The 24,604-nt window shown below is 34.4% G+C and overlaps 3 protein-coding genes across 6 annotated transcripts in view; 1 reads left to right on the forward strand and 2 right to left on the reverse strand.

Annotated features, from left to right (window-relative positions):
- Positions 1–220: 220 nt before the first annotated feature.
- Positions 221–24,604, reverse strand: part of LOC124454277 (cytosolic phospholipase A2-like) — a 29,021-nt gene continuing 4,637 nt past the window's right edge. The window contains exons 1-10 of one of the 4 annotated variants that reach the window (XM_047005105.1): positions 11,858–12,237; positions 11,247–11,446; positions 9,387–9,569; positions 8,625–8,762; positions 8,347–8,437; positions 7,703–7,801; positions 7,016–7,129; positions 5,963–6,138; positions 3,040–3,244; positions 221–825 (exon numbers count right to left, since the gene is read on the reverse strand). In XM_047005105.1, coding sequence (XP_046861061.1) covers positions 581–825; positions 3,040–3,244; positions 5,963–6,138; positions 7,016–7,129; positions 7,703–7,801; positions 8,347–8,437; positions 8,625–8,654 — 960 coding nt within the window. In that variant the 5' untranslated portion in view covers positions 8,655–8,762; positions 9,387–9,569; positions 11,247–11,446; positions 11,858–12,237 and the 3' untranslated portion in view covers positions 221–580. Of the gene's footprint in view, positions 826–3,039; positions 3,245–5,962; positions 6,139–7,015; positions 7,130–7,702; positions 7,802–8,346; positions 8,438–8,624; positions 8,763–9,386; positions 9,645–11,246; positions 11,447–11,857; positions 12,238–14,838; positions 14,842–24,604 lie in introns of those variants that run through there. The other 3 variants (XM_047005102.1, XM_047005106.1, XM_047005103.1) reach the window with 3 other exon arrangements.
- LOC124454279 (RAD51-associated protein 1-like) lies at positions 12,136–17,507 on the forward strand. The gene is made up of 7 exons (XM_047005112.1): positions 12,136–12,212; positions 13,814–14,319; positions 14,691–14,746; positions 15,174–15,261; positions 15,442–15,584; positions 16,495–16,659; positions 16,894–17,507. The coding sequence occupies exons 2-7, from the start codon at positions 14,294–14,296 to the stop codon at positions 17,352–17,354; spliced, it is 939 nt and encodes a 312-aa protein (XP_046861068.1). The 5' UTR covers positions 12,136–12,212; positions 13,814–14,293; the 3' UTR covers positions 17,355–17,507.
- The window catches only part of LOC124454118 (thyroxine 5-deiodinase-like), a 5,609-nt gene continuing 509 nt past the window's right edge, over positions 19,505–24,604 (reverse strand). Inside the window, exons 2-3 of the mRNA XM_047004927.1 lie at positions 20,271–20,656; positions 19,505–19,786 (exon numbers count right to left, since the gene is read on the reverse strand). Of these exons, the coding sequence (XP_046860883.1) occupies positions 19,505–19,786; positions 20,271–20,656 (668 nt within the window). The remainder of the gene's footprint in view (positions 19,787–20,270; positions 20,657–24,604) is intronic.

A 24,604-nucleotide genomic window follows, 5' to 3' on the forward strand; every position in this document is an offset into this window, starting at 1 on the left:
GATGAGACAGTGGAGGTAGGTTAGTATAGCAGGCATAGGAGGTCATGGGGAAAGTAGTAAAGTGAAGGAAAGAGAGTGGAATTAAATTAAAGTTAACCTCGTCTAAAGATGAGACAGTGGAGTTAGGTTATTAAAGAAGTCATAGGAGGTCAACTCGTATATAAAGTTATAGGACACTGCAATTGGAAGTAGAAAAATAAAAGTAAACATTAGCCTGTTATGAACTTTTGATTGTATTTATTTGTGAATTTTATCTCTACGTAAGTACTTACATTAGAAAACAGCCTGAATATAAAGCTAGGACTTTGGAGGTAGAAAAGTAAATGTAAGATATTACTTATTATGAACTTTTGATCATATTTATTTATGAGCTTTACTCGTACGTAAGTACTACATCAAATACATACACGCTTATTATGTAATACAAATGTAAGTCTGTGGAATTACAAATAATAAAGCAAATTAATCTACTAACACTACAAACGGGCACTAACAAATAATAGTTTAAATGTTAGGTTGGTTTATACGATGTGGATTATTTTGGTATATTGGTATACAAGTGAAGGGACTAAAACTATTGTTAACATTTTTTTCCTGAGTGTTTCTTAGCATACTTTCTGTGCTTTCGCCTGTACTTTACAATATCGATTATTTTTCCCTTGATCAGATCAATGCTTACGAGCGTATTGTATTTTATTAGTTCATGCAATCTTTCGAACGTTTTGAGCTTGTATTCAAATTTGAAGGAGGAATAAGGCTCATCGGGGTCGTCAAAAATGTCAAAGTTTGCAAACTTTATGTCGTCATCTTTCTCTCTCTTCACACCTTCAAAAAAAAACCCCGATTGTTTTTAAGAATCATCATTGTGTAGAATAAATCACAAAAGGTTCAAAATTAGTTTAAGTTAATAAAAGCGTCGATTTCACCTTGCTTTTGAAAACATGACTGGAACATTCAAATATTTGTATAAACATTCAAATGTCCGCTTTTGTAGTGTGCATTTTCAAAAAAAACGGCAGATAATCTGATTGGTCAATTTTTTATTTAGTTTTATACTAAACAATCAGATCATTTTCTGCAAGTTTGAAGGAACTACAAAACAAGCATTTGTATATTTTTAAGAATATTTAAATGCTCAAATGAATATTATAAACGTTTTACAAATGGAGGGTGATATAAACTTTAATAGTAAATTTTGGGTTGAATAAACGTCAATTTGCCATTGGGAAGATACGTCCTTTACGTGTGACACATGGAAGATACTTCCTAGACGTGTGACAAATGGAAGATACTTCATTACGTGTGACACATGGAAGATACTTCCTTTTCTTGTGACACATAGAAGATACTTCCTTTACATGTGACACATGGAAGATACTTCCTTTACGTGTAACATATGGAAGATACTTCTTTTACGTGTGACACATGGAAGATACTTCTTTTACGTGTGACATATGGAAGATACTTCTTTTACGTGTGACACATGGAAGATACTTCTTTTACGTGTGACAAATGGAAGATACTTACTTTACGTGTGACATATGGAAGATACTTCCTTTACGTGTAACATATGGAAGATACTTCCTTTACGTGTGACATATGGAAGATACTTCCTTTACGTGTGACATATGGAAGATACTTCCTTTACGTGTGACATATGGAAGATACTTCCTTTACGTGTGACATATGGAAGATACTTCCTTTACGTGTGACATATGGAAGATACTTCCTTTACGTGTAACATATGGAAGATACTTCCTTTACGTGTGACATATGGAAGATACTTCCTTTACGTGTGACACATGGAAGATACTTCCTTTACGTGACATATGGAAGATACTTCATTACGTGTGACACATGGAAGATACTTTACGTGTGACATGGAAGATACTTTACGTGTGACACATGGAAGATACTTCCTTTACGTGTGACACATGGAAGATACTTCCTTTACGTGTGACACATGGAAGATACTTTCTTTACGTGTGACACATGGAAGATACTTCATTACGTGTGACACATGGAAGATACTTCTTTTACGTGTGACATGGAAGATACTTCCTTTACGTGTGACACATGGAAGATACTTCCTTTACGTGTGACACATGGAAGATACTTCCTTTACGTGTGACACATGGAAAATACTTCCTTTACGTGTGACACATGGAAGATACTTCCTTTACGTGTGACACATGGAAGATACTTCCTTTACGTGTGACACATGGAAGATACTTCATTACGTGTGACACATGGAAGATACTTCTTTTACGTGTGACATGGAAGATACTTCCTTTACGTGTGACACATGGAAGATACTTCTTACGTGTGACACATGGAAGATACTTTACGTGTGACACATGGAAGATACTTCCTTTACGTGTGACACATGGAAGATACTTCCTTTACGTGTGACACATGGAAGATACTTCCTACGTGTGACACATGGAAGATACTTCATTACGTGTGACACATGGAAGATTTTACGTGTGACATGGAAGATACTTCCTTTACGTGTGACATGGAAGATACTTCTTTACGTGTGACACATGGAAGATACTTCTTTTACGTGTGACATGGAAGATACTTCCTTTACGTGTGACACATGGAAGATACTTCATTACGTGTGACACATGGAAGATACTTTTTACGTGACATGGAAGATACTTACTTTACGTGTGACACATGGAAGATACTTCCTTTACGTGTGACATATGGAAGATACTTCCTTTACGTGTGACACATGGATAATACTTCCTTTACGTGTGACACATGGAAGATACTTCTTTTACGTGTGACACATGGAAGATACTTAATTACGTGTGACATATGGAAGAAACTTCATTACGTGTGACATATTGAAGATACTTCCTTTTCTTGTGACCCATAGAAGATACTTCCTTTACATGTGACACATGGAAGATACTTCCTTTGCTTGTGACACATGGAAGATACTTCCTTTACGTGTGACATATGGAAGATACTTCTTTATTTGAGATAATTGCATTAAAAGGCACATCCGTATGTTTGGCATTTATTCACCTGGGCTAAGATACTCTCGAAAGGAGTTGTTTACAATTGGAAAATGTAAAATTGTTGGGCAATTCGGATCATTTTCATCTTTAAATACATAACATTCACGAATTTCAGAATCTTTGGCCTCTGAATCTTTGACCAACGGATTATCCTTAATATTTGGAAAGGGATATTTATTTTCTCTTGCCCATTTCTCTGCTTTCAACAGTTCCTGGATAAAAGAAGGAAAAGCATAGGTTCTACATGTTGAAAATAACACCTTTTTGTAATAGCCGTGGTTTTAAAAGCTAGGTGCAACTTAATCAAACAGACTAGATCGTTTCTATTTAATTCCCCTTTCCGATGGTAGACACAGGTGTCAATAAATACGAGATCAAATTACAAAATTCGGAGAATCAATTAGTCGAACGTAGTACTGTTTGTGAATAGAATAGTAGCAATAATATGTGGCTAAAATTGTCTGGAGATGATTTTGAGTTTTGGGGCATTCTTGAATCGTATAATAGCTATTCAGAACGATTATTTATAAAAGCAGAAGGCATAACAGTAAATATTAATTGTTTTTGGTTAGAAAAAAGCACAGCGATCGAAAGAAAGCTTGGATATTGGCATGTTGTCGTGCAAATGACTTTTTTGTAAAGGTTGTTACTGGCCTTTAAGGCGTGACTTAGAATATCCAGGACAAATTCCAACTACACAAAGCGCTAAAAAGCAAGCCATACAAATTTTCTAATTGCTATTTTTACTACATGTTGGTTTCGCTGTCTTATAATCATTTATCAATATTATTATTATTGATGGATGAAATCTCCCTAAAATTAGATTTTCAGATTCATTTACAAGTTATATAAGTAAAAATGGAATTTAAACTTTAGCTATAAAAATTTCAATGACTTGCAATTTTCTTCGCTCGATGCAGCTAAAATTGGATCTGGATAATCTTTGATGGGGTGGGTTCTTACAACGAAATACATACTACATACATCTACGTAACAAACCGGACGACTGTCTCTGTGCGATCAAAAGAAGTCTTTTCAATCGGAAAATTGTACTGTTTAATCGCAAAGTTACTCGATATGTGAAGTTACTTTCTAGATTGAATCATTAAAAAAGAAATTTACTCTACAAAATGAAATAAATTTTATGACATAAGGGTTCAATTTAGACGATGGCTTGGCTTATTAAATGTTTGTAAAAACTATCTATGTAAAAAATCTTTGTAAAAACTATCACTAAAAAAGTATATGATCCCTTCTTCCACATAGCACGTGAGTGCTTTCGTTCATGAGAGTTACACTATACAAGCAGGCTCTCGTTCATCACGAGTGAGTTAAGAGAAAGTTACATTGCAAAAGGTAACATGCAAAAAACGTATAGTCAAAGAGGCAGAAGTTTTTTAACCTTTGCATTATCCTTGAATGTTCTATTTTTTTATGAGATAAACAAAAAGATAAAATTCAAAAGCAAAAAACCCCGTTTTCGGTCCATGCTTCTCGATACCTTGTTAAGCGTAAGGCTTTAGAACGCCGCATGTTAACGTTTCGGTAGGAGATTTCGGCCTCTCAACGCTATCCTACTTAGGAGATGCAATAGCAAGTTTCCGCCCATCAGACCCCGAGATCACCTGCGATAGGCTTTGCTCGGGGTACGCACGGAGAGTGCGGTCGCCACTGAAGTGTGGGCCCCTAAGCCACTGCATACTATATCGCACCCAGCTTCCACTGCTAATTGACATCTACTACATGAAGTTTTGGCTTTATATATATATATACATAAATTTAAAGGCTTAAGAATGTTGTGGTATTATTGCGCATGCCCAGATTATTTCTTCGATAATTTGCGACTAAGTGAGCTAATTGCCACAAATGTAGTGCAAGTACATATAGTTAGTCGTTGCCATGACAATGAACAATTAGTCAATTAGAAGGCGCATGCTCAAGCATGCGCAGATGATTTTTGTATTAAATTGTTACTAATCATTCTATTTACTTTAAAGTCGGTGATAGTACATGCAGTTGGTTGTTGCCATGACCATAAACCTGGGCTGCATGCTCAAGCAGACTGCACATGGGCAGATGATTTATCTGAATATTTGTGATCGAGCTATCTAAATACTCCATAATCGTTACTAGTACATACTGTTGGTCGTAGCCATATCCATTAACTTCGAGAGTTTGTGGAGTTCTGTACGCATGCTCAAGGAGACTGCCCATGCGCAGATGATTTATCTGAAAACTTGTGATTGAGCTATCTAAATACTCCATAATCGTTACTAGTACATCGAGTTGATCATTGCCATGATCATGAACTTGGAGAGTTGATGGAGTTGACTACGTATGCTCAAATTCATTGTCAAGTAATTTGTGACAGAGCAAACTCTGAAATTGGCGCTTGTAGATGCGCTAAGCAAGTTTTCAATCATATATTTTTGGCACGCTCTTTGTCTTCTTAAGCTTGCTTTGAAAAATGCAAGCTTAATATCCGTGACAACGTTAAAAATGTTTTTACTTTCCTCTATAACTTTTATCTGCATATTGTATGTCATATCTAAGCTTTCTTTTGATTTGACGGAAAATGGTTTTTATTTACTCTTACACCTTCTGGCTTTATAATTAGCCGTTTTGGATTTCTAAATTAAGATTTACAAATGCCTCAAGAGCATCTTCTTTCTATTTAATTGCCACTATTCTACATATACAATACTATGTCCGACCATTTGATTCTCCGAACTTTCTAATTTGATCTCGTATTTTTGACACGTGTGTTTACCGTCGGAAAGTATGATTGAACGTTGTTTATGCGCGAAATCACGAAAATCAGTTGACATCACGTGAATAGAAATAAAAATTAGTGCTGCATTAAAACAACTCATTTGATAGAAATAACCATCAATAGAATAAAACTTGCAAATAAATGTGAAGTGACTCACATGAAAAGGAGGTTCTTTGTCTCCATTATCTCTTTGACTGAAGTCGAACGACAAAATTAATTCAACTTTTCTTTCTGGTCTCAGTAGAACAGGAAATGGTGAATTGAAAGCTATACCACTATCAACAACACACATGGTTTTGTTCTTGAATACAGCGTCCTTACCACCAACAGTTCCTATAGGCAGGTTGTGTTGTAAAAAAATTCAAACCAGCTTTACACAAACAATATTACTGCATGACTACAGATCGCAAATACAGAAAAAAAAATTACGTGGATATTTTATCATACATAAAATTTTGTTCTCTACATATTTTTTCTAAAAATAGTAGCAAAGTCATCCCGATCCTTTACTACTGCAATGCAAATTTACCAGCATGATTATTATTCATTCTTTAAAGAAAGTTAATTACATTCATTGTTTTTCCAGTGATTGCATAAGCCCAAAAAATTTGCATTGTAGGAGTAAAAAAACGCGCAAGCTTCACTACTGGTCCAAAATAAATTGAAGATCAAATGGTCCAGATCTATGATTATTTAGAGAACAGTGGACATAAGAGTGGAGAAGTGGAGAGCACGAGGTTTTTAAGACGGACAAGTGGCTAAACAATATAGTATAAAGCAAATTCCGAAAAAGCAAGACATCTTGACAGAATCTTTCTGTCTAAGGATGACTTTGAAATAAAGTTGAAAATTTACAGTTCACTTCACGTTATGTTTTGATGCATATTTTGCAATCCCAAGATGTCTTGTTTCTTCGGAATTTGGTTTATACTATATTCCTTCAAATTGTCGGCTGGTCATGGTTTTTGGCTAAACAATATTAATCGTCACAATTCAGGTAATTTCTTACAAATATGCAAGAATAAAAACCCAGGAAAGTTTGTGATTTTATCCAATGATGTTTTTGACGATAAAAACATAAACTAAATTTCTCCAACAATGAAGTACATTTTCTCAAAACGATTTTGACACTGAAACGCAAATTGTATAACTGCATTATTTTTGGCAAAAAAGATCATGGTCAAAAATGATTCATAAAATGAAGTGTTACCGTTTTTGTTTTTTAACTTGAGTCCACGGCAAAAGTCAAAGCATTCAGCGGCTTTTCCTTTGCGAGTTGCAAAAATATTTTTGGGGTTCAACATCTGCGTCACCCAACCTTTATCTAGAAGGAAAGTTAAATACGAAATAAAAACATTGTTTTGAAAATCGCAAATGTCATGGCGAATTGTTAATTATTAATTCTCGAGTTCCCCAAAAAGTCTCCTAGGTTTCATAAGCCTGTGAAAATACAGTAAACATCTTTTATTTCTCAATTGCATTGCATAATAGTTTTCATTTTGCAGGATTTTAACAAAATTTTAAAATTGTCAAGAAAAAATCATTATTAAAATTGAACAAAAATGAAAAGTAGCTAGATACAAGCATTTTATGTCATACTTAGGATTAAGGGCAGAGGAGAATTCCATTCATTGTATTTCCAGTGATTAAACACAGAAATATTTGAATTCTAGTGGTAAGAAACGGGCTGGATTTGTTACTACTGATCGAGGGAGATTTTCTTTTGACTACACAATGTTCTAAACATATATCTTCATTTTCTATGTCCCGAAGTTTGTGATATAACTATATATACGTAAGCTTCATGCAGTAAAAGTATTTTTGCCAAATTTATACATTACTGTTCTCCAACTAATCCAATCAAAGAAAGAGGGAATAAAAAATAACATAAACGTACTGTCTACTTCGTCTTCGGGTTTATTTTTGTCTTTGTCTTCGTCTTCGCTGTCATTTTCTTCTGTCTTACAGTTATCAACATCTATCTTGATTGCAGACACTATTAAAGTAAAAATAATAAGATGACTTTAACTGTGAAACCAAGTTTACATTTTGCAAAACAAAAAAAATCGATTTTGACGATAAACTTCGCAATGCTTTATTGTTGTCTAAAGAAAATCGCATTTATGGATTGTAATACGCCACTTCGTGAAAATGACATTTATGGATTGTAATACGCAACTTCATGAAATATGGAAAGAAAGCAGTTCAACGAAAAATCGTTTTTTTCCAAAGTTTCATTTGAGTACAAGTTATAGTTTATCCAACCCCCAATTAAAAATTATTGGGAAATCAATAAACCACTGCCCTCCAGAATAAAGCCTGCTTTGCTGTAGGATGTTTTTTTGAGCAATTTTCGTCATTGTTTTTTTTTGGTATGGAACCTAGCTGTTAAGTGAAGAAGCTCTGTTCATTAAGCCTAAACGTCAAATCGTTAAGTTTGAGTGCAACAGTCAAGTTCGAGAGCTTTGAAAACTAAATATAGAGCTGAAAACATTTTTACGATCTGATTATATATGAATTTCATCGTTACGACTCCTTTACCTAATTCATCTTTGTGATTTTTGCCACGTTTTTCGTCATCGTCTTTCAATGAATTCAATATGATGCTGAAAGCACTTCCCCATACACCTGTCTCATAAAGAGAAATAAGTGGATTTTGTTAACACTATATATTTTGCTTGACATTCATCAATAATTCGTAAAATCCTCGAAAAATTTTTGCTCACTTAATGTAATCGAACTTTTAAAACATGAGTGACTCATGTAAAATATCTAACACGGGTATTCTCTTTTTAGTGCAATATGTATGAATCAATTACCTTGCAGAAAATGCAATGGAGGTTCGCCATACTCTGTAACTAAACGGCCTTTGTAATACTTTACGCCAAAGTGTGACGTTTTTCCAAAAACACCAAGTCTTCGAGAGCCATATTCGAAAGGCGTAAATTCCACCCATTCTAGAAACACAAAGAAAAAAATATGGAACATTTATTAGTAGCTAATATGATATGTGTAGTCATCATTTTACGTTGTGTGAAAGTTGCCCAGTTTTAACTACGAAGGTTAGGTGGTGCTCGTCTGCAAACTTTCTTGACGCCATGTTTGTTCATTCTGGCGTCATAACTAGTACGGAAGTCAAAAAGTATAAGACTGTATTTTTTTTTGGGCTACAGGAATATAGCATAAGCAATAGGAGGTTTTAGTTTAATCTACACTGTAAAGTTCTTTATTTTTGTCAATTGAATAGACAATGTTCAGAATGTGTTCAGAATGACGCTAAACGTGTCAAAAACGACAATGTTAACATTTGCAAATAAGAAGTGCTAATAAAATTGAAACTTTTAGTTCATCCATGTTAAAAACACTATAGATTGATAATGAATAACTACTTGGTGAAAACATCAAATTTGAAGTAAGAAAAAATGAGGCATGCCAAATATACCTCAATTAAAAACATTGTTGCTATAGCCACTACAAAACTATATAAAAGTCAGTGCAGCGCTCATTCCGTGTAATTAAACAACTCATTACTTCATCAGAAGTTTTAAACATTCACAAAAAAATGTCAATGCCAAAAATACCAAAACACCATTCCATAACTTCGTTCAATCTTTTCTTTATGGGACAAAACATGGAACATGCGCAGTTTGAGAAATCTCCATATAAAACGCTTGTGGGTTATAAACTTCCCAATCAACATGCCAGTTATTACACCACATAAGAAAAAGAAGAGTTTCAGCACAAACCATCCTCTAGGTGGATATCTAAAAATCACACAATATTGCAGAAATAATAACGAAACGTTGGATATCAAAATCATAGCTACTAAGAGGCTATTTACATGAGCCCTACGGAAAGGGCGAGCCCTACATCAAGAGTTCGGTTTGAACGGCGAATTTCGGCTCTAGAATACAAAATAGCTGAAAAAAAACCAATATAGTTGTCGCCTTTTGATTTTTTATGCTTTCTTAGTTTGTTTGATCCGTTGATGTCTTAATTTTCTTGTCGCCATTGATGAAAAGCGATGCCTTATCGCATGCAAATGCAATACCGAATGCGTTAGGATGGGAAATTACCAGTCCTACATTGCGAGATCTCGGGTAAACAATAGCGAGATCTCGGCTGGTTGGGCTGGCCCTCCTCTCATGTAAACGAAAAGTGATTTTAGATGGAATTTTAATAACACGCGAGATCTCGTCTGTTAGGGCCAGCCCTCCCTGTTGGGCACATGTAAACAGCCCCTAAGTGTAGCCAGAAAGCATACGTAGAAAAGTGATGAGCAGGACAACTATAGTGGTGAGGAAGATGAAAAGGCATGACCGAAAACATAGTGGTGGAAAATAAAAAGGAAAGTGTAGTTTGTAATTTTTAGAGGAGAGCGAAGACAGGGTAGGTGATCATGATGTGCTTCCACATGGCTGGACTACTGCATTGAAAGCGATAGGAAGACAGGTTTAAAAGTACGTACTTGGTGTTTCTTCTTAAAAGATCATAAATAAAGAGACCTACGTTGTGGGAGATAAGCGAAAAAAAGTTAGATGATGGATAGACTCCCGTTAAAAAACAGGAGTAAAGGATGATACATCACAAGATCTGTAGTGGTGTATCTCCAAGTGGCAAAAGCTAAAACAAAGATCATAAGATGACTTGTACAGTACGATACGTTGCATGGTGAGAAAGCAGTAGCGCTGCTAGCGCAATAATTGAAGGGGGCAAATATTAATAAATTAATGTCATAATCCGCTGAACAACAGTACATTTCAAAGGAGCTTAATATGGCATATACTGCATCTATGAATATTGCCTACGTCCCAAATTATGGTTCTGGCAATGATAGGGTTTTATGTTAGGAAAAAGTACTACAGTTGCATTATTTTCTTTGAGGTTTCTCATTGAGAACTACAGAGCTTTTAAAGGGGAGCTTAGTTATGTCTTTGTTGGTTTAGAAAAACCATATGACTGGGCCCTAGGAGAGGAAGTATGGTATTGTATGATGGAATCATGGAGTATGACAGGATATCTATGAATGTATAAAAGGTGTAAAACAGTGGTATAGTATTATAATATTCTGATTAATTTGTACTCAGAAAAAAAATATTAAAATCTGCTAAAGAGGTTAGAAATATTAATTCAAATGTTTTGCCAACATTTGAATCAATGTTTAGAAAAGACATGAACTTTTCACTATCACAAATAGTCAACTTTTCAACTGCAGAGATCAAATAACATTGAGCAATGTGCTTTGTACAATTTGTACATTGTCTAGGTTGGGACTTAGAAAATTTAAAATTATATTTTGAAATGAGCATGTTTTTGCTACCATTTCAAACCACCTTATCATGTTATTCTCAAAGTTTCCATCAACTATTTCTAAGCCTGCTCAAATGGCTTGTGTACTATTGACACAGGTCATTCTGTCAACTACACAAAAAACTACTTACCTAAAGATTAGAAAACCAACATCATTTCCCACAACAGGTAATTTGGCTTCAACCACACTGTGTGACACAGGATCTTCTGCATATATCAGGAAATTGAGAAAGACAATAACATAAGCAATAATCAGTCGGCAGTAGGGATGCTGGAAATAGTATGGATTATTCTTCTGCATACGGTACTTCTTTTTGGGTTCAGGATGTTTCTGAATAAAAAGGAAATGGTTGTTTGCTAAATGGTGAAAAGGAATGGTGAAAGTTGTAAAATAACAGCTACAAATTTCACATACAAATTGCTGATACTGTTTATTGCAAATTTCAAACATGAAATTTATTTCAATTGCATTTATGCTTCCTTGGGGATTAATTTTTCCTGCATCAAGCTAATTCTACATGTTGGCTGATTTCAAAACTGAGCAGTTGTTTGAAATACACTGAAACAAAAATGAGTAGAATATAATGAAAATGAAAGAAGACAAGTAAATGCATTTGTGCTGAATTATAACTTTCAGAAAACTTAATTTCTTAATAGTTATATCCAAAAACAACATTTTGACAGAGTGGACTTTTAGATTTATTGATTGCAAAATAAACCTTTAAAAAATTACAGTTCTAACCTCTTCCTTTTCAAGTTCGACGTTCTCGAATCTTTCAAATTCACCCGTTTGATCATTAGAGTTTTTCATTTCGTCAGATTTTGATGTATTTCGGTCTAACATTCGATCTAATGTTCCTGAAGGAGAATCCGAAGCAACAATAGCGTTTCTACCAGGTTTACGTGTAGATTCCTCGTCTATATTTGCCAAAATATTTGCCAAAATATCGGTCTGGGAAGAAAATTGCTCGTTGGCATTTGCGAGTGAAAGGTTTGTTGTTTCGAGAGCACTATAGAACCCTCCATAGAAAAGAAAAACTCTGAATAAAGAGTTCCTTTGTTTTGTCAAGTTTGCAATCGTAACAAATGAAGCAAATGTCAATAGACCTTTTCAAGGTTATCGTAGCCATATTACAGGGGGTGCAAAAACATTGGGCCGAGCGCGCGGTCACGCAATGAGCCATATAAATTACTAATAAATGCGCAAAAATTACCTTTTACATATTGGCCATTTCTTGCAAAAATATTTCTCAAACTCGTCCATTTTAATAGTAGCATTATTATTTGCGATTTTTTATACATGTGAGTTCAATTTTGTGGTAATCAAAAAGCGGAAAGTTAAAGAAAACATTTGTTTTCTTTGAACAACTTGACCATCGTTTGAGCGATGTTCTTGAGTTCGCAAATGTGCGGATCTCATAAGCCAAGTCAAACGAACTAAACCCTAAACTAGCCGAGTAGCCGTGAGCAGTCATAGCCGAAATGGTAAAAAATGCGCGTTGCGCAGTTGGATATTGCGATAATGATAAACGCTAGCCTGATTATCAAGTTAAGAGGTCTCACGTAGAAAAGTTAGTTTTTCATAAGTGGCCCAAAGATCAAGCACCTGCTGAAATTTGGCGAAAACAAATTGCAAACAGCTGAGCCGATGACTTTAACCCAAAGCCTGGTGCACAAGGTACTTTCGTTTGCTCAAATCATTTTCCCTTGGGAAGAAGAACCCCAAATAACCGCGAAACGGATTATCCTTCGGTTTTTATTACGCTATCAGAGTACGAGCAATCGAGGACTCCGCTTAAACGTAAAGGAAGAGAAACATGGACGACATCAAAGCGTCCTCATCAAGCCTATAAAACCGAGGATTCTCATTCAAGTTTTGATGGAAATCCAGCAAAATCTGAGGCATCTTTACTCCCTGTCCCTTTAGAATTTGAACAGTTGACGAGAGAGTATGATGTAAGGTTTCACACCGGCCTGCCATCGACTAACAGTTTTAAGTGTGTATTTGAATACTTGCTGCCAAAAGCTAGTAATATGCAATACTGGCGTGGACCCACACAGACACAAAATGAAACAACCGCGACTCCAAAAACACCATTTCAACTGTTTGCTGGTAGAGGTTATAGGTCTGGTCCAGCTCGCAAACTATCATCACAGCAGGAGCTCCTTATGTGTTTGATGAAGTTGCGTTTGGCATTACTTGTTGATGATCTGGCTTTCAGGTTTCAAATATCATCAGCTACTGTTAGTAGCACGTTTATAACTTGGATTAAACTGATGTTCAAGGAACTCTCAGTTCTCATTATATGGCCTAGTAGAAATCAAACTAAGAATAAGAGTTCGCCGTAGAATAGTTCCTCGTGATACTTGCTGACTTTGCTGTAGACATGTGCGTGTGTTGCGAACTCAAGAACATCGCTCAAACGACGGTCAAGTTGTTCAAAGAAAACAAATGTTTTCTTTAACTTTCCGCTTTTTGATTACCACAAAATTTGACTCACATGTATAAAAAATCGCAAATAATAATGCTACTATTAAAATGGATGAGTTTGAGAAATATTTTTGGAAGAAATGGCCAATATGTAAAAGGGTAATTTTTGCGCATTTATTAGTAATTTATATGGACTCCATGCGTGACCGCGCGCTCGGCCCAATGTTTTTGCACCCCCTGCAATATGGCTACGATAACCTTGAAAAGGTCTATTAATTAGAATCAAAATAGAAACACGCTGTGAATGAAACAAAGCGAGGAATGATAATTGTTAAAATTGAAAATTACGTAGTTCGCCCACCCTGAAAACGTTGATAAGTTAAAGATCAAACCACATTTGATACACATTAGGATTTAGGAATGAAAATCTACTACAATTTTCGTTCATGCTTATATTCGATCAGAGTTTGATAAAGTCAACGCAAAAATTGAAAGGACAACACAAAAAAAGGAATAAAACGGAGGGTTGAAATCATGAGAAAAGTTGTTATTGTTTGTGTCAATGGGACAAATGACCACCTGATGGATATGATCCAGTGTAGTGACGCCTAGGCGCGAAACTTTATAAGATTATTCAACTACATAATGAAAGTCATGTTAAAACCACGAGAAGTTAAACTTGAATCCTAACTTCATTAGTATTTTCTCTGATAGCATATTTTTTAATTTTGTAAATATGCATTAAAGATGACCTCTAAGCGAAAATCTAAAAGGTAAGAATTTTAAAATTTGTCACTCGATTCAAATTTGTACTATCACTACTTTGACGTATGGGTGAAACATGTTTTACTGTTGGTTGACAATATTGGTGATTAATAAAGCAGGGACGATTTTCATATTAGAATTTATAATTTTTATTGCCTAGTATGTTATATTTTTTAAATGTTGATCGTCCAGCTTTGTGCAGTCCTGAAAAGAATTCTTGGTGTTGGTGTGTTACTTGACTCTGATGATCAAAGGATGTCAAAATGTCAATCATTAACAACACCAACAGTCGTTTTCAGGACTGCTCTAACCTTGAAGATCTACATCTACAAGCATTTAGCTTTACTCATGTTTTATTTTTCACCATCATCTCTTGCAGGAAAGGGAGAAAAAATGTTAATTATACTGATATGAGCTCCAATTGTGAAAGTGATGGTAAGGTATTGTACATACAGTGATCTCATAGCTACGTAGCTATTAATGAAAATTATAATTGCTCTGTTTTACAGTAAAGTGTGTGTTTATACACTCTGGTTTACATAGGTAGGGGAAGGGTATATTTTATATTATATCAGTTTACATGTACCTACATAGACACTGTTTAAAAAAATACTGATGCAACAAATGTGAATGTTGTCCCCACAATTATTTACTGGCTGCATGATTGATCTAGTGCACTATTAAACATTTTACATTATTTTATTGTGAAAAAGTTGAGATTATTAATTTGATAGATATGCAATAAATATACACGGGGATCCATTCTTTACTTCCTTTTCAATGTCATGCCTGCATGTTCTATAGATTTCTCTTGTTTTAAATTGCTAAGTTTTTGTATTTATGACTTCATGATATGTTTCAGATGATTTTGAAGTTGATTTTGAACCACAAACAAAGAAGGCGAAGCGTAAAGAGAAGGAAATGAACAAAGAGAAGAAAGGCGAGAGAAGGTGTGACCTATAAATAGATTTTTTATTTTGGCTAAAAAGCATCATGCTGTTTTACACAGATATTGTAGTAGATCTCTAACCCTTTATAAGCCTTTGTTTTCCCTTGTGTAATCCAATGTACACACTAATTTTTTTGATGTTTGATACAACAACATCTTGAGACTTTTTTTCTATTGTAAGGCCTTCCGTCCGTGAAAAGTTGTACCAAAGAGATATAGAAAAGGCAATTGAAATGTCACTAATAAGTACACCTTGTGACAGAAAGGATAATGATGTTGGACAAAAGGAAAGCAGTCATATCAAAATAAACAGTGAAGGTATCGGTATGTAAAATTATAAATGAAACTGCGAAAATTTGGAAAGTGATTACATCATGAAAGAGGAAAAAAGTTTGGGAAGCTGCCTTAATCTACGCAGTAATGAAGTAAATCCAATTCAAACAATGATTTTAGAATTTTTAAAGTTCTTCATTGTTAAGCATTATATAATGCTGTCTTACATATACCTCAAATTCACATTTTTAGTAAGACTCTTTTTCCCCATCACAAAGCCCTTAATTTTAAACTCATAATGTTTACAGAGTAATCAGTCAAAAGCACAAGTTTTGAAAATGACAACTTTGTTATACTGTCCTAAATGAGGACAGCGAAGGATTTTCTCAGAGTTTTATAAACTAGTCACCACTCTTAGTGGTCTGAATTTAACTGTTGAATTTAGGCACATAGTAGCATATATCCATCAATCACAGTTATAACTGGGTAGCCTTAAAATTAGGAATGTTTAAAACTGTGGACATATGAAGGTGTGTATGGATGAAGGTGTGTATGTATAAGGGTGGATATTTATATAGTTAAGGATGTATCAAGTTGTGGATGCATGAAGGTTTGGATGTATGATGGTGGGGATGTATGAAGGTAGGGTGGGGATACATAAAGGTGGAGTGGGGATTTATGAAGGTGGTGATGTATGGATGAAGGTAGTGATGTACATATGAAGATAGTGATGTACCTATGAAGATAGTGATGTACCTATGAAGATAGTGATGTACCTATGAAGATAGTGATGTGTTGCATGTAGTACTACTTTTAATGGTGCGATGAACTTTCTAATTGACTTTTTGCATGGTATTGTAGTGTGTGATTCAAAATGAAAATACATGATCATTATTATGTAAGATGCATTACCATGTACATATAATGCTGATTGCTCTCTTACTCGTTTAATCTAATTAAGATGATGATGCACGCGACACCAGCGATGCACGTGACACCTGCGATAAGAGTAGTGCTAAAGTGAACAAGATTCATGACAATGATGTCGAAAGTGATTCCAATGAAGAGAAAATTGTGAACCTGAAGAACGGCAAGAAAATGTCTGGTGGGAGTCATATGTTTTCCGGTAGGCTTTTATTTTTGTATTTATAAAAATTGTCATTGATTTCAAGTGTCCTATTTGCATATAATGAAATAACCAAAATGCAGTTGGCATGATTATACAATCAAAATATCAAAACAGTTTGATACATACGTAATTGCATTTGCTCGCAGCTTGTCTTTCGTGTTATTCTTATTAGTTTTTCTTCTGACGAGTGCTTATAATAACAAATTTTTGATACACATTTGTTTTAAAAAGAGTCATCCGACTACAAATGCACCCCTGTTGTTGGTACAAAGGAGAAAAAGTCATCACCTATAAATTCTTCCAAAGAGAACTTTGAATATTCGAAAAATGAAGGGAAAATTTCCACATTTTCTTGCGTTGGTACTAAGGAGAAAAAGTCATCACCTATAAATTCTTCGAAAGAGAACGTTAAGCATTTGAAAAATGAAGGGAAAATTTCCTCATTTTCTTGCGTTGGTACAAAGGAGAAAATGTCATCACCTATAAATTCTTCTAAAGAGAGCGTTAAGCATATGAAAAATGAGGGGACAATCTCAACATTTTCTTCACCTAAACTGTTTACAAACAAAACTAGCGGCTCTTTTTGCATTGGCAGTGTTAAAATTAAGAATTCAGGTCCGCCATTACGTGTTGGGCTATCAAGAAACCATAAAGTAAAACCACTGCACAATAAAGTTACGCTTTCTCAATAACAACTTACTTACACCAAAATATTTTATCTCTGTTTTAATAAAATATGTGAAATGAGTTGTAGGTGATTTGTAAATATTTCAATGTATAATTGTAATGAAACATTGTAATTATACACTAAAAAAAAACTCAAAACATGTCGTTACGGCCAATTGCTGGAGAGTGTAAAGTCAATCTATGAAAACCACCAACTAAATAGTTATTGGTAAGCCTTCCTCCAGCCATGCTATCTACGTATGAAGGGATTTTAGGCTATCACGTGATAATTTCCCCAAGCAATGTGGATACTCTCCCACTGTTCATTCTTGGGATTTTAGTTTTGGGCCATAGTTTCTACAGCTCTTACTCGCTACATGGTCACTGACATTTCTTTAGCTGTAACCCACTTCACTAGCAAGTTCGCTTTTGGAGTAGCATTGATCTTTCGACCTTACCAATACCATTCCACGACATTCAACATTCATTCTTGGCTTTGGACGTATAATTCAGTAATTTGTCCAGATTCTTCTTATCCGCTGAATAATTTTCCTTTCACTAAGTGCTGTTGGAATGAAGTTCGACTGTATATGTCTTAAAGTGAATGGTTTGAACCCGGGAACTCTGAAGATGACTACCGCTAAGGTTGTCGAAAGGTCAGTCAACATCAACACGAAAAGTCCTTCTTAGGACTTTATTGTCATGGGCGATCTACATCTACAAACATATATATACGTCAAATGTCATTTGTGACTGTTGTGGGACATCTGACCGTTGTTAAATATTATTAACAACAAAATGTAAATTTGTATTATAAGCTATAACGTCTTCCTGTATAAAAAAAGAAAATTGAGCAGTTCTTTTTGACAGTTGAATGGCGAAATTATACGGACTATTATAAGTTGTAAGGGAGAGAAAGTCGTTTGAAACTTGGTTTTTGGCTTGCGCTTGTAGCCTACCATTGACATTTGCATATTTAAATTATTGGTTCTCTCTTGCACATTAAATATCAAGAGTATATAACTTTCACGCAAATGCCTTCAAGAGCGTTAACTGTGCCTCATAAAAATGTTTCTACTTTTTCAAACTTATTTCTGATTCCTTTTTGTATACAATACGTAATACAATTATATGGCTTTCAATACTGGCTCCTTAAACTTATCCATACTAAATTCCATCAGTATTGTCTCTTAAATGATTTAAAAGTGGCAGGTTTGCATGTCTATCCTACGATTTAAAACTTTTGCCATTAACCTTAAATGAAGCCCAAGTATTGACATGCAAAAACTGGTATTTGCGATAGATTTCAATTGCCTCGATTGCCTGTTTTGACTAAAACTCCCCAGTGATCTGTTTTATAAACGGCAGAAACCTAGGTCCTTTATACGTATGTCGCACGTTAATCTTTCAGACCTGGTCATTAGCAACACAAGTCGTTTGTGGTTTTGTTTGGTTTCTATGGTAACCTTGATGTGCGAATACAAAAAAAACGCCCTGTTCTTGCACTCAGTTCGTGTCAGCAACGTCTACGAGAAAATATCATTTTGGAATGTCTGCTTCATGTAAATCACGAACTTTGAACATGTTACGATAAAGCATTCGTTCATCACTGCAAGCAAAGCTTTATTTTATACTGGCCGGGGTATATTTGCCCTACGCCCTCCATTTTGACACGACATCAATAATTTTTTGTTCCAGAAATACTCATATCAATGTTTATAGTTTTGTGTTTTGTATTTTAAACATAAATCGTAAACTACGTAACTACTCAGAGCCTGCGCAAGCTCGATAATTGGGGCAAATATTCATATATGCATGTTCTACTTTGGTTGCTCCTAACAGTCGATTCATTTCAATTAAATTCATGATCCACCTTTAGATCTACTAAAAGCATAGAAACCCTACATTATCTTGTATTTTTAAGCTTTTAAAAATTACAAGAAAAATATGCACGTGTGTGTATAAGTTTTCAAAGCTCCTTTGTCGACGCATCTTTGTAAAAATCTCACTTTTGAATAATGTTTTTCCATATCGGTACAACATCATACATTAGGGCATTGTCAATCGCTTAAAAAATGTTTTGGGATAAAGAAACAACAGTCTCAACCTCAAGGCCAAAATATGTCAAAATGTCATTATACGAAGTTTGCATTCTGTACAGTTCTTACTCGCTGGGTTAGATTGTCCATCTTCTAAATGTGTTTTTCTCGCGATATGACTCTAGCCAGTCACGTGCTGCTTTCATTGATGAATTCATTGGTCCCTGTCCACCCACGTATGCGACTTTACATTCTTCGATGGCGTAGAGTCTCTCAGGCAACGCTCCATAGGCCACATTTGCATTATCGTCCATTGTATCTACCATTATTTGACATGGAAGATTGAGTTCTTGTAGCTTTTGCGCGGCTTTGCATCTTTCATATTGATTTCGATGCTTTCGTACTTTGATAAAGTTATTCTAAAATGAAGTGAAATTAGCTCCCTTAATGACTTTATCAAGAAATCTTAAGACATGTTTTTCTATACACAAAAGATTGTCAAATAATGAAAGAGACGATTCTTTTTCAAACAACATCTTTGTTTTTGCCTAATGAAAGTATAGTTCAAAAGAAGTTCAGTATTTCTGCCTTTGAAAAAGGTCCCATTTTTATCAGTAAGATAAAAAAGCTATTATTATGTCAGCAGAACATATTGTCTGGCTATATAGCCTACTAAAATGTTATGAGTGTTTGCAAAAGATTTTACCTGATGAAATTTATATGCCGTTATTATTATTCTGGTTATACAAAGAATGTTTTATAAATTACGAAATTGCTGTAGCCGTTTAATTTCTCTTTCATGTTATACTGAAAAACTATTCTTCATAATGAATAACATAGCTATAATATAACTCTACGATTTTCATCAATTCAAAATTATGTTGAAGAAATAAAAGAATTTACCTTGAAAGACCATCCATCAATGGGATGTGCTTCTTCAATATATACAACGACAAAATCCACGATATCTGAAAAGTCTTGAGCTAGAACACCAAATTCTTTCAGTTTATTCATAAACACTGGGCAACTACAACTGCCAAAGTACACGACTAATGCTCTCTCAGCTTGAAGTAAATCAAGTAAACGCACACATTTCTTTCCATCGGGTGTTACCAAGGGAACATTTTGTGCCTCCAGTCCGTTTCGCATTTCCTTTGTAATATCGACAACTCTTGATTTCCAAACTGACTTAAACATTTCCCATCCAAGAAATGTTTCCCAGTAGTTGGTTTTAGGGATATTTAATCCCGTCACTTTTCTCATACCATTCTCGAGCACAAACCCTAAACCTAGTTATTCATGAAAATCATAAGACATTAATCATGATCATTTTGACAGAAAAAAGAGATGTCATATATTGGTGTGAAAGTTAGTGCACCATTATAAGCCTTTTTTTTGTTATGTGAAAGGACGCACTTGTTTATCAAGACAATATGTATGTGATTAGAAAAAAGTTTTATGGTTGATTGGACAACCAGTACAAAGCCCACATTTAAATTTAAGAAGAGTCCAAATGCATACAAAAATTTTATGTTGCCTAAAATACGTATGAACTAGCTGTCTAACATAAGATTGTATTACATTTATACCTATATACGAGTATCTTTAATGTATATGCCATTTTAAACTACGAATTCCGAAATTTTATGTGAACTTGTAAAAGCAATTCGATCTACCGTTACTAGCTTGACCATTGTTCTGCGAGGTCTAAATTTTAGGCCCTCTTTACAGAGCTAACAAGCTTTTACTTCTGTTATCTGTATATTTAGTTTATAAAATTTTACATCTGTAAGGTTTGTAAATTTTAGTTTGAGCTTATTTGCCTGCATTACAGGAAAAAATGACCAAAGAAACGAATGATTGTTTTGGTTAAGGCGTGACATATAAACAACGTAGGTTTCTCACCTGGAATATAATAAAATATGCTACAAATAGCAAAAATGACTGTTACTTCAACGGCAACCCAACATTTAACTGCGATCCTGTACATGGTTTCATCTTTCATGACTGACTTGAGTGAAGTCTATGTGACTGGGAAGATTTCGATTCATTCATTTATTGTATTTGAAAGTTCTTAATTTGCATTTTATTCTTTTAAAAGCGTAAAATCACGGTATAATATTTCCTGTTCTCTGTTTTCATGGGACATTTCAATAGCCAGAAATAACTGATTACACATGAATAACGGACCAGCAACCAAAAATTTTCTCTCAAAAAAATTTTTCATGCCTAATTCTTGAAGGAAAAGTAAAATGCATGCGAGACATGTTTTGAAAATTTCGTGCAAAGAAATCATGTCATAGCAAAATAACATGTAATAAACTTTAATATTCAATGCGAATGACGTAGATACGATAGTGTTAATCACGCTCGTAAAATGACCACTATTGTGTTTGATAGTTTCATCCGTGCCAGCAAATGTTTGTAACGATGGAAAACATCAAGAAAGAAAATTCAGAACATTCTTCACTCTATATAGGCATAGACGTTTTAAAGCATTTTTATATTCAATGAATGCAATCGAACCTCCGTGAAAGGACACCCTTGAGACAATGACTCGGTGTTCTTTTGTCCGAGGTGTCCGCTTATGAGATGCTTGTTAATTTTTGCATAATTATAAAATTTTTTAAATATGACTGTTTTAACAATGTTTTGAAATATTATTATATGCTTTATAACGACAGAAAAGTCCAACATCTGTACAGTGAAACGTTTGAGTCCATAGACGTTATTAAACAACAAATTCATCATGTATATTGTCATTGTACAGACACAATGCTTGAAGTTCACATGACATGAAAAAATTTTCTTTAAAGAACATAAATGCGCAAACCTGGAGAAGAAACTATAGTGGTTCATGAAGAAAAATGAAGGAGACGAAGGAATTTACATGCATTACAAAACAACATCTATTTATATACCGTAATATGTCAATTAGTCGGGATAATTACTAATTTGACTGAAAATAGATCAAGTGCAACCGCTTACAACAGTTTATAATGTTGTTTGTGAAAGTTGTTTTGGTATTCACCTCCGCTAACGAAAGGTCGTAAATGTGTCTTCACATACAAGAGGTCTTGGCTTTTGAGAAGTGTCTAAGTTTCTTGACTGTATACGATTTTTTTCATACTGTATCAACCCTAAATATGGTTTTCAATTATTATTTGGTATATTTATGAATATATAAAAAATTTTTATTCAAGTTGTGTGTTTCTTAGTTAAAGGATTTTCGACAGATGAGAGTAGAATTATTACATTAAAGATCAGCCGGTATAAAGACGGTGGAGGTAGTAGGAGAATAGAAGTAAAACATTAGTGATCAAACAGTATGAAGCTAGGACCATGGACGTTAGGCTCATCTTTGCTCTCATTTCCCTCTGTTTTACGATTATCGTAAATTTTTCAAACTAATAGTTCATTTTCATTCAATTAAATTCACTTTATCTCCTTGATAAAAAGCAACTTTTAAATTTATGTATAGTGATTATGAATAAGGATTGTGCTTGACTCTCAATTAGAATAATATCAATAGGTAAATTGAAGATTTGTTAATAGTATTTTGTCTTTTTAAAATTAAATCCATATGTACGCTATACGTACCTTTTTTCTTAATCTGCCCGTACTCGCACGATCAGCGGCTAATCACTACGTGAAATGTGGTTGTATCTAACATCTTTTAGTAACATCGGGCATCGCATAATAAGGCCTGTTTCAAGCGTTGAATTTTGCATTTTCTCGAATACAATTTGGCGCTCGCGTTTTGCTAACAACAAAGTCTGGAACGCGATAAAGGAAAGGAATCGTGTAATATTATTGAAAGAATAACAATCAACGTTGAATAAGGGTTGCTGCATTTTTTTCAAAACAAAATAGAAGTGCTTTTACAACAGACATTTTTAAAATACGTTGCCTCAGACTGGTTAAAATATACAAGGCATGTTCAATTTTTTATCTTCTTTGCTTAGCTTGCGATATAACATGACAATGCAAGTCTGTAATTGTTTACCGTGTTTAAATTTGAGCTTTGCGCATATTAAAATATCTACTTTTACCATAGATGTAGTAGTCATAGGTACGTACATATTGTATGTGTGCGCGTTGGGCCATCATGATTATTCAATATGGCGGCGTATACAGGGCAAAAGATATGTAGATTGTATTACAAAAATGAGGTTTTTCGCAGTTTTTGCCATTGTATTGTATAGAAATTTATCCAATCAAAATTTAATTTAAAAAGGAACATACAGCGCTTATTTTAAGCATGTATTTGAGTGAATTCAATAAAAACTAGCGAAGTTATCCACCGATAACTGTTTGTGTAAAATGGTCACTTGGTCAATTCCTGCGTTTATTGCCAGAAATATTGTACTTTGTTGACATCTAGCTTTTTCAACTTGAGTAGTGTATCATGCTTATAAAACAGAACATTCAGGCAATTTTACAGGTTCATTTGTCTGGATCGATTTAACATGAACTATTTGCTAATCAGTTCAGTAAAGTTCCAATCAATAAATTGTGAATACGAGTAAACTGATTTTTCATACGAAATTGGTCGTACAGCTGTCGTAAAAATGCAATGGATAAAAGTCATATCACAAAGCGCAGTTTAAATACAGATTGCCTTTAAAGTACTTGCACTGACTTTTCCTTTGCATGCATATTCAATCAGTTTGTATCAGTTTTCTTTTCTTTCGATGAAACAACAGCAACACACACCTCTCAATAACGTCCATAGATTGCTTTGTGATGTTTTCTTCTGACGATGTAATTGTTGGGTTCAATAGTCCGTTGAGGATGAATTAATTTCCAGACATCCAATGCAGTTTTCTTTTGTCGCACCCTCCAAAATAAGACACTGTGTCACACTCAGTTAATGGATGGAATAATAGCTGGCTTAAAGATCTTTTAAAGCTAGGAAAGCTTGCTATGTCTTATACTGGGACATTTTTAAATTTTCTTTTCCGAGCCATAAATTATTCAAAGTTTTTCAAAATCGATAACATTCTCCAGTGAATCTATATTGAATGCAAGATAAGATATTCCGTAGAATATTAACTTTATTTGTTGTCTCAAGCTGTTTCGGGAAGTAGAAGAGAAAGTCGGTGGTAATGTATTCTTCAAATGTTCATAAAGGTATTGGCGGAAGCATTTTTTCGATAGCAGCACTATAAACCAACTTGTGACATGCAGTACAAAGTATATAATGAAATCCATCTGTTTTTAAATAACGTGTCATG

The sequence above is a fragment of the Xenia sp. Carnegie-2017 genome, unplaced genomic scaffold (assembly GCF_021976095.1).
Source record: "Xenia sp. Carnegie-2017 unplaced genomic scaffold, XeniaSp_v1 HiC_scaffold_3, whole genome shotgun sequence".
In the NCBI taxonomy this organism is placed as follows: Eukaryota; Metazoa; Cnidaria; class Anthozoa; order Malacalcyonacea; family Xeniidae; genus Xenia; species Xenia sp. Carnegie-2017.

Coding starts and splice junctions, on each gene's coding strand:
- LOC124454279 (XM_047005112.1), top strand. CDS start 14,294: ATGACCTCTAAGCGAAAATCTAAAAG. Junction 14,747..15,173: donor CTCCAATTGTGAAAGTGATG/GTAAGGTATTGT, acceptor GATATGTTTCAG/ATGATTTTGAAGTTGATTTT. Junction 15,262..15,441: donor GAGAAGAAAGGCGAGAGAAG/GTGTGACCTATA, acceptor TTCTATTGTAAG/GCCTTCCGTCCGTGAAAAGT.